This window comes from Podarcis filfolensis (genome assembly GCF_964270895.1).
Source record: "Podarcis filfolensis genome assembly, chromosome: 5".
In the NCBI taxonomy this organism is placed as follows: Eukaryota; Metazoa; Chordata; class Lepidosauria; order Squamata; family Lacertidae; genus Podarcis; species Podarcis filfolensis.
The window spans coordinates 89267316-89277979 of NC_139608.1; the positions used below are offsets into that span (position 1 = coordinate 89267316).

Below are 10664 nucleotides of genomic sequence, written 5' to 3' on the forward strand. Positions count from 1 at the left end.
AGTGAGGTTATTACCCCTCTTTTATTGTCGCTCAACCACTGCTACTGTCCTTTCTTTTAGCAGATCAAGATGATTAGGTAACAGCAACAACTACAGTGGTACCTTGGGTTAAGTACTTAATTCGTTCCGGAGGTCCGTTCTTAACCTGAAGCTGTTCTTAACCTGAAGCACCACTTTAGCTAATGGGGCCTCCTGCTGCTGCCGCGCCACCGGAACCTGATTTCTGTTCTTCTCCTGAAGCAAAGTTCTTAACCTGAAGCACTATTTCTGGGTTAGCGGAATGTGTAACCTGAAGCGTATGTAACCCGAGGTACCACTGTACAAGGTTTTTAGCAGGGGCAATTAGAACAAGATTATTTGATTATTGATGTAAACCTCCAAAATGTATTTTGTATAGTTAAGTTTTTACCTCTATCTTCAGTACATTTCTAATTTATTTTATTGCTATGGCTAGTGGCTAATGCAAATAAAGATTCTTCTTTATATAGAATCATAGATTTGGAAGGGACCAGATGATCATCTAGTCCAACCCCCCGTAATGCAGGAATGAAGATGCAGCTGACCCATGTGGGGATCGAACCTGCAACCTTGGCGTTATCAGCACCATGCTCTAACCAACTGAGCTATCCAGTGAAGGGCCAGAAGCACCAGATAATGGGCAAGGCACCTGCCGTCAGCGGCCACACTTTGGACAAAGGGTGCTGTGGACATCCAGCATGGCTCTCGAGGACCATTGATTCGAAGGTGCAAGCTTCCCAGAAGGGAATGCATATTGAATCTCCACTCCTCCACCAGGTTTGCAGATAGTGGCCCCCTCTGCTCAATCTCTCTGCCACCAAGCAAACGAACTTGGGCTCCAATCTTCCCTTCTGAGAGATGACCTGCCTGGTGCAGGGGACATGTTGAGAACAAAAAAGCCAAAAAGGGTACAAGGAGAGGTTGCACAGCATCCAAACACTTTCTCTCCTGTTGAATGCAGGACAAGAACTGGGAAGCTACCGGAGGAGACAAGAAGCCAATGAACAAACCTTGCCTCCAGAACCTGTTGGAAGCAGTCACTTTCTCCCAAGGTGTTTTTTTTTTCTTCTCCAGAAGGGGCCCTGACCTGGTGGAATGCTTTGCCACAAGAGAACAGGGCCCTGCGGGATCTGACATCTTTCCGCAGGGCCTGCAAGACGGAGCTGTTCTGCCAGGCCTTTGGTCAGGGTCCAGTCTGACTCCCCCTCTCTCCTTATAAGAACTTGTATGAAAGTGGCCCCCCAACTTTTCTCACAGGCTCATATAAGATCAGTACAAACAGGCCGGTGAGCATTGAAGGTCCCCAACCCTAATCTGTGGGTTGCCATCTGATTGGATTTCACTTTGATTCTGATTTGATTTTAGGATGTATTTTAATTGATTGCCTGATTTTATGTTAATATATCATCATCACCAATCTTTATTACGGTCCAGAGACCCAACAAATTGTTACAAATCAATACACAATTCATACAACCTACCTCCAGGTTAAACAAGCATTTTGTTCAGAATATAGGGATCATTGGTTCTTGCAACCACCGATAAAAACTTTGCCACTGCTAATGTTCTAGCGTTTGTCTGGTCTTCCAATAGGAACCTGACATAGTGAGCCTCTGATTTTCCCGGGAAAGGTTCCAGCAAGGGTAATATCAGTTCAGCCCTGGCTTGCTCGTATTATGCACAGTGCAACAATATGTTTTATGGAATCGATGTCTTGAGCACACGAGCAAAGTCTGTCCTGGTAGGGAACTCCTCTCAACCTGCCAGACTGCGTGTGATCGAGATCACAAGTCACTGTGTGCATTATCGCATAATATTTGTTTTAATGTCTTTAGGGCGCCTTCATAACCCAGGTAATACAGTTGTGGGGGTGACTGTTAATATATATTTGATGTTAGCCACTCTGAGCCTGGTCTTGGCCAGGGTATAAATAAAATTTATCATCATCACTCCTCCTCCTACATCTCCCATATCCTCTTTTCTCTCTCTGCTTAGCTAACGTTGCTCCAAGACACAGGGAGTAGCAAGGGATGCCTTGACAGGGTTATGGAGGCATGCCCAGGCTGCTCATAGCTTCAACATCCTGTTGCGCTGCCTGGGAACATGCCCGTGCATGCAGGTAGGAAGAAACAAAATGGCATTTTAGGCTCCCTCCAGGTACAGACACCACCCCCTGAGGCAAGTGGATCAAATCCCAGCTATGCCTGTATTTTAAGAATGCCAGCTCTTCTACCCAAATCAGAATGCACCAGGAGCAGTACCTTGTATTAAAATAAATGGTGGTATCCACTGAAAACCTTTTCTGTTCTCCTTGATAACATGGGTTCCCCTTTCAACTCATTGTGCCTTTAAAACAGATATTGTAAAGATGCTACCTAACTGAAAATTCAGAGTTGTTTACAGGACAGAGTTGCATCACGAAAAATCTCCACATAGCCATGAAAATCACTCAATAACCTTGGTGCATTTTCACCCTAGCTATTTACCTCTTTCGATATGACTTCCGAAATACTGTAGGTTTCGTCTTCTCTGGCTCTCTTCTTTTTTGCAGCTGCAACAAAATATTCAGCAGGAATCAGCAGCTGAACTTTTAACAGCAAAAACACAGCAGGTTTTTTTAAAAAAGAATTTGATAAGTCTTACCCAATTTGCCTTCTCTTCCACCATTTTCATTCTGAAGCAAAGCATTTAGGACAAAACCATTAACAAACTTATATTTTATATAAGAAAGATGAAATCACTGCTGCAAACAATTCTTCTCTATTATTTTACATAAAAACCTGGCCACAAACTATTTCCAAAGTATAAAGGTAAAGGAACCCCTGACCGTTAGGTCCAGTCGTGGACGACTATGGGGTTGCGGTGCTCATCTCGCTCTATAGTTTGAGGGAGCCAGCGTTTGTCCGCAGACAGCTTCCGGGTCATGTGGCCAGCATGACTTAAGCCGCTTCTGGCGAACCAGAGCAGTGCACGGAAACACCATTTTCCAAAGTATACTTTAGTGCAAAAGGGTATAGGTAGTTGCTCCAATGATCTTCAAAATCATCATCATCATCATCATCACCACTATGGTCAGAAACTAGAGAACATACCAGCAATTGCAACAGAACTTTATGTACACACAAGGGTCTCTCTTTAATATGTTTTAAAACAAATATTGCTTCGCTGTATCAAACAGTATTTGACCTTTTAAAAAAATAAAACGCAAACAAAATAAAAAACCTAGCGTTACACTCCGAGTAGGGCCAATTAGTATCAACCCACCAATTTTAATGGGTCTACTCTTGTGCATGACCAATGCTGCATAGCCAAAGGGTTTCAGAAATACTTTTTTCTCAAGTCAGCCCCACACAGAACATATCGAGAAGTCTTCAAGTAGTAGAGTCTCTATCTTCCAGCAGATGGTTTAGCCAACCGAAGCTGTTAAGAAGCAGTCCAGCTATAGCAACAAGCTTCAAACCCAGGAACAGTTAGGAAAAGCAGAACCCACAGGCTATGGACTCTTCCAGCCCCCAGTGGTTCTTCCAAAAGAAACAACAGGGTCAAATTACCCATTTCCCACCTGGGTAACCAAGGCACTCTTATCTCCTTCAACCAGGAACTTAACTTTCTCCCACTATCACCCAAGAAACCTTTCCCTAAAGAAAAGAATTTCCCAAATGAAAATTATTTTACCTTTGTAGTGTTTGGTGATGCTTTCTTCTTTTCTAGCTTTTCTTTCTTTCTTTGCTCCTTAAAGAAAGAAAAAGAACGCACATGTTTCTATCCACCAAATCTCTCAAGCATTTTAAAACTGGGACGAAAAATACCGCAACAGATTTAAATGTCCAATCGCCCTAAGAACAAGGGTGAAAGCACACAACAGTTTACCAATCTTATTAACTGCAAGTAAAAACTCCTCAATACAGGCATTTTATGTTGACATGTTTATATCCAGGGTCCAGATCTGAAAGTTGCCACCAAGTTAAGGAAATATTCCACTTGCCACCCAATGGCTGTGAAACATCCATTCTGCAAATAAGAATTGGTTTCCTTTTATTTCTTTACACTAAGAGGCAAGCATGTTTTACGCCTCAACCACTACTGTGGCATTTTGAGACAGTGCATCTACATTCTATATTCTGTAAATACTGGAGGAAATAGTGCAGGCAGGTGGGTATCTGAAAGAAGGGAATGTTTGGACAGCAAAACGAATTTAACATATTTAAATGTGATACTGGGAAACAAACCATTCTATCTCCATTATTAAAATGACCTTATAGCAGACTTGTTAAAAGCTTAAAGGTAAAGAGACCCCTGACCGCTAGGTCCAGTCGTGGCCAACTCTGGGGTTGCGGTGCTCATCTCGCTGTATTGGCCGAGGGAGCCGGCATACAGCTTCCGGGTCATGTGGCCAGCATGACTAAGCCCCTTCTGGCGAACCAGAGCAGTGCACGGAAACGCTGTTTACCTTCCCACTGGAGCAGTACCTATTTATCTACTTGCACTTTGACATGCTTTCGAACTGCTAGGTTGGCAGGAGCAGGGACCGAGCAACGGGAGCTCATCCTGTCACGGGGATTCGAACCACCGACCTTCTGATCAGCAAGTCCTAGGCTCTGTGGTTTAACCCACAGCGCCACCCGCGTCCCTTAAAAGTTTAAAACAACACTCTAAATCTACCCTGCTTCATGTACTGTTTTGCAACTTTCAGAGCCAGTGTTAAATGAATGCTGTTAAAATTATGTGTAAGAATTGAACTTTCAAGAGTCTACACAAGTAAAAAAGGAGACCAAATATAGAAATAGCTTCATTTTTATTATGATGAATACTGAGTGTCCAAAATGTTACGGATACCTCTCAATGGCTGTGCTAAGATGTCCTGAGAACTGCATCAACGCCCGAGTTCTAAACTTTGGTAAATATTAACCATGGTTTGCTGCAATAAGCCAGCTTCATAACCCATTGTTTGAAGGCTTGTTTCAAACAAACAATATTTAAAACTAACCATTGTTCAATTCAGAAAAAAACAAACTGCAGCCAATCATAAATGCAACTGAAAGGTTCTCAACCCTTCTTCACAGCCAGAGGGGAAGGCATGTGAACCTGAGGCTCACATCAGCGTACTTTTTTAATGTACTTTATCAGACACACAAGTCTAATTTCTTCACTTCCAACTTTAGAGCACACTTACCTCCAGCTGCTGCTGTTCCATTTTGGTCAGCAAGAACTTCGAGTAGATGTTGCTTTTCTCAAGCAAGTGTTGAAGCCTCTTGTAGCGCATTTCAGTTGAGTCTCTGTCCCAGGACATGCGAGCCTAGGAGACAAACAAGAAGCCACTATCAGCAGTAACTCAGTGTGGTATTATTGCAGCCATTAAAATGCACAGCACATTGTCAATAGAAAGGGAAACCAATATTAACCCGAGGTCACTCAACTCTTCTTTAGCTTTCCCCAAGAAGTATTGGAAATATACCTGTGTTAAACCTGAGAGAATTCACACTACTAAACTGCCCAGAGTTTCCTGATGAGAAGCCATGGTTTTACTTGTTTTGCACCTGCTGTAGTTATGCTCTGAATTCCCTCCCTTTGGAATACAAACAAGAGATCCAAAGGGACCAGGAGGGTTAAACAGAGTATAGGAAGCTTGCATTTGTCAGCTTAACCATAGGCCTTAATAAGATGAAAGCAGCTAGTGCTGCTGTTGGACGCCTTTTCCTCCTCTTTCTAAAGGGATGAACCTTGTTGTTGTTATAATAAACAAACAAACAAACAAACAAACAAACAAACAAACAAATAATAATAAATTATTTATACCCCGCCCATCTGGCTGGGCTTCTCCAGCCACTCTGGGCAGCTTCCAACAAAACACTAAAATACAATAACCTATCAAACATTAAAAGCTTCCCTAAACAGGGCTGCCTTTAGATGTCTTCTAAAAGTTTGGTAGTTACTTTTCTCTTTGACATCTGGTGGGAGGGCATTCCACAGGGCGGGCGCCACTACCGAGAAGGCCCTCTGCCTGGTTGTTGTCTTTCATCACAACCAAATTTTATTTCAAAGAATCTCTGGAGAGTTTGCCCCAAAGAATTTAAATCTGAAATGCAGTATTTTACAATAATTGTATCTGGGTCACAACATCAACCATAGTGCAAGGATTAATCAACATCACCTTCTGGGACAGCACTAGTCATGATGGAAGAGCTGCCTCAATCAATTTATGTAGGGCCTTTTTAAAGTTCCAGATTACACTACTCAACATTTCCTTAATCTAAATGATGGAAGCCCTAGCAAGAAGGATGCATCTGAACACACACTTACTAGCCAGGCTTCAAATTTAAGGGAAACAGCAAATGCCATACATTTTATTCCCATTCTTTAAAACGTCTCCTCCATCCTTGGAGAAAAGGGCCCAAGAAAGTAGGGGAACCATCAGAGTAACCTATTTTCTTAAGGGAATAATTTATATTAAGCACTAGACACTTCAGTCAAAAAAGAGGGGGGTGTTACAGACTACAGTGGTACCTCGGGTTACAGACGCTTCAGGTTACAGACTCCGCTAACCCAGAAATAGTACCTCGGGTTAGGAACTTTGCTTCAGGATGAGAACAGAAATCACGCTCCGGCATCGCAGCAGCAAGAGGCCCCATTAGTTCAAGTGGTGCTTCAGGTTAAGAACAGTTTCAGGTTAAGAACAGACCTCCAGAACGAATTAAGTACTTAACCCGAGGTACCACTGTATTTCCATCATGCAGGTGATAACTAAGGGCATGATTTACCACTGGCCTCTGGATGGCCACTGTGGGGGAAATAGATGCCGGATAGGGGAGACAGGCCTTTGGTGTGATCCAGCTCTTCTTGGGTTCTTAAGTGATTAACAGATTATGGGAATTTTTCAGCAAGCCAGTACCAGGTAGAAGGGAGCTCACTTCAATGCCTACAGCAAATTTTTCAACCTACAAGTTGAAACAAGTATCTAAAAATCACCTTGGTTTGGACTGCAGCATAGTCACAAAGCCAGCTGTGACTGCTTTTAATTCCACGCAAGCTGTGTTTCTTATTTATTATAAAGTTTATGTCTTGGGTTATTCTGCGAGCTGCCCCGAAGCCTTTTACGAGGAATGGCAGGACACAAATACTTCAAATAAAAGGATTTCTAGTTATTGTTTATTAAAACTGCATACTCCACCCCCCTTAAACCCAAACTCTCCTCGGTCAACTTGCAGCAAACGCACTTTACCTTCTCCATTATCTGCCTCTCCTCTTCTATTCCTTCTGCCTCAAGCTGCTTCTCTTCCTGCAACATCGCTGCTGTGATTTCGGTGGCTCCAGCTTCTGCACCCATGTCTTCCTGCAGGTGTCCTGAGCAAAAACACAAGACAAGCATGACTAGGAAACCGCTAACATGGGTCTAGGGCACACTTTAACCTGGACAAAAATAAAAGCAGGCCGGGGGGAGGGGGCAGCAGAGTTTGTGTGTGTGTGTGTGTGTGTGTGTGTGTGTGTGTGTGTGTGTGTGTGTATACAGCTATGCCTGTATTTTAAGAATGCCAGCTCTTCTACCCAAATCAGAATGCACCAGGAGCAGTACCTTGTATTAAAATAAATGGTGGTATCCACTACACACACACACACACACACACACACACACACATATATGTAAAGGGACCCCTGACCATTAGGTCCAGTCATGGCCGACTCTGGGGTTGCGGCGCTCATCTTGCTTTATTGGCTGAGGAAGCCGGCGTACAGCTTCCAGGTCATGTGGCCAGCAGGACTAAGCCACTTCTGGCGAACCAGAGCAGCGCACGGAAACGCCGTTTACCTTCCCAACGGAGCAGTACCTATTTATCTACTTGCACTTTGACGTGATTTCGAACTGCTAGGTTGGCAGGAGCTGGGACAGAGCAACGGGAGCTCACCCCGTCGCGGGGATTCGAACCGCCAACCTTCTGATCGACAAGTCCTAGGCTCTGTGGTTTAACCCACAGCGCCACCCGCGTATATATATACACACACCCCCACAGTACCTGTTGCTTCTTGTTATGTGTTTTATACACACACACACACACACACACACACCCCATATATAAAACACAGTACTTGTTGGTTCTAGCTCCTGAATCCTCCATCTTAAAAGACCTCCATCCCTTTGCCACCATCTTTTCCCCCCAATTCTTCCGCTGACCCCCATTGTTGTCTCTTTATAATATAGCGTTCATGAAGAACAATACAAACAACAAGTAATGGATACCGGTCACCAGCTACAAAGCGAAATGAGGTGGAAAATAATAGCAGCATAGTAAAAGTTGTACTTTGGCTTGAGGATCAGTGCTACAAACTTTTCTGTTTCTTTGTTGTTGTTTTTTTGGGGGGGGAGGAAAGCTGCACCCTACTTTGCTAAATTCTTACTTATCCTCATGAAGGAGGTTAAAATCCCACCAACCAACACCAGCCCCGTATTTTTTTCACCTGACTTCCCCCCTCTCGCATATCTATATAGATATATGTTTATATTTAATATATAGAGAGTAAATATAAATATATATTTATATAATATACTTACTATAATATTATAATACATTCAGATATATAGATATATTTAGATATAGATACAGATTTATATATATATACATATACATATATATAGTTAGTTAGTTATATAGTTAGTTAGATAGTTATATATATAGCTATATATACCGACATATATAGAGCTCCTCCAGACTTCCAAAGCTACCATCGAGCCAAAGCGATGGCGGCGTGCAAAGAACAATAAATGAGAAAAATAAGTGCGCTGCCGATGCTCGGATAGTTTCTCGAGTTTTTTTGTTTTGCTATTTTTTTTATTTTTTTTTTTGGAGGGGAGCGCACTCTGCACATGCTCTGGGGCAACCTTGCGGGAGGCAGCCTCGCCTCCACAATAAGCGATAAAAAGAAGGGCGCTGCTGCTGCTGCTGGGCTTTTCTTCCCGGCCTTTCTGCTGGGGGGGGCGGGCGAGGCGGAGAGCGCTCTGCACATGCTCAGGGGACCCCTTAGCCCACAATAAACATTCCCCCCCCCGGACCCTGAGGAGGCAGCCCGGCCTCCCTTGGCGGCTCCCCACCTGCGTGGCTCCCGGACGAGGCTCCGCCGCTCTCCTCCACGGGCATCGCGCCGCCGCTTCTGACTCGCGCCGGGTTTCGAACGCCTCGCGGCGCTTCCGGCGGAGTGGGCGGGGGAGAAAAAACCGCGCGCTTTCCAAATATCGCGAGAAGAGGGGGGAAAGCGGCGCCTTCGCGGGAAACTCCCGAGACAACAAATCCCTAGAGAGATAGCAGAGGGGAAAGGGTAGAGGGACGCGCTGCGGGCTTCCCGAGGGGAACGGCTCCGGGGAGTTGCCTTGGGCAGTTGGGGGGGGGGGGGGGAGGGACGCCCGGGGTCATCTAGTCCAACCCCCTCGCGAGGCAGGTTTCTGTAGTCCGACGTCGGGAGTCGAACCCGCGACCCCGAGATTCGGAGTTCCATACGGGCTGAGCTATTTGCCCCTTTCGCCTGCGTTGTAAGGAAAGGGGAAGAGTCAGTCCGAAGGCGAAATGGGAGAAACCCAATATATTTCTAATGTAACTGTTTCAGGGGGAACTGCGTTATGGTCATTGCTACTGTTGTTTTTAAACAAATACACACACACACACATAAATAAAATTGTTTAAAAGTAACGGTAGATAGATACACACACACACATTTTGCATATTATATATAAAATGGCTTTTTAAAAACAAATATTTATATAATTATCGCTAGTCATTTTAAACAATTACACACACACACACACACAATAATTATTTAAAATAACTAGCAATAATTATATATAGATATATTCGTTTAAAAAGAACTACCGATAATTTTATACAGTATATCTACAAAGCAACCAGGAAGAAACAGAGCGTGTTACTTCCGGGTTTTGCCGCTTGCGCATGCGCAGACACTCAAAATGATGTCACGCGCATGTGCAGAAGCGGCAAAAAGCGGCGCGCGTGTGCGCAGACATGCTATCGCTAGTTACATTTGCTTCTGGATGCGAACGGGGCTCCAGAACAGATCCCGTTTGCATCCCGAGGTACCACTGTATATGACAGTAACAAACACTGGTGGTTTGGTCGCCAGATACAAAAGCAAAATTAAAAATAAAAGCCGCATGTTTAAAGTTAAATACCTGCTTTCAGAGTTTTTGATTTTATTTTATTTTTACACTCAAGCAGCGTATAGGTGGCTTAAAAATAAGAACAGTTAAGGGAAGAAATAAATACCAAATATATATTTTGATCATAGAAAGGGGGGGGCTCTGTTAAAAACAAGCAGATAACTGCAATAAAAACACTATTAAAATAGAATATTCAATATTAAAAACACGCAGAGAATTGCAATCGATATAGCACACCCTCAACACCTTCACTGGAAGCAGTCAGTTTCCCCAAGCCGGGTGGAAGGAGAAGGATCTTCCACTGTCTGCGGAAAGGCAGCAAGCAAGGAACCAGCGTAGCTTCCCTAAGCAGGGAGTTCCAAAGTTGTGTGGGAGGAGCCACCACCGATAAGGCCCTTTCCCGCGCCCACCCCCAAGCATGCCAGTGAGGGCACAGGATGGAGAGAAGGGTCTCTTCTGAAGATCTCAGGACATGGGTGGGTTTGGA

At 44.0% G+C, this 10664-nt stretch overlaps 1 protein-coding gene across 1 annotated transcript in view; it reads right to left on the bottom strand.

Moving 5' to 3' along the window:
- HELLS (helicase, lymphoid specific) overlaps positions 1–9230 on the bottom strand; it is a 31306-nt gene extending 22076 nt beyond the window's left edge. The window contains exons 1-6 of the mRNA XM_083615584.1: positions 9101–9230; positions 7238–7359; positions 5192–5314; positions 3694–3750; positions 2662–2692; positions 2505–2569 (exon numbers count right to left, since the gene is read on the bottom strand). Coding sequence (XP_083471710.1) covers positions 2505–2569; positions 2662–2692; positions 3694–3750; positions 5192–5314; positions 7238–7359; positions 9101–9146 — 444 coding nt within the window. The 5' untranslated portion in view covers positions 9147–9230. The remainder of the gene's footprint in view (positions 1–2504; positions 2570–2661; positions 2693–3693; positions 3751–5191; positions 5315–7237; positions 7360–9100) is intronic.
- Between the last annotated feature and the right edge of the window lie 1434 nt (positions 9231–10664).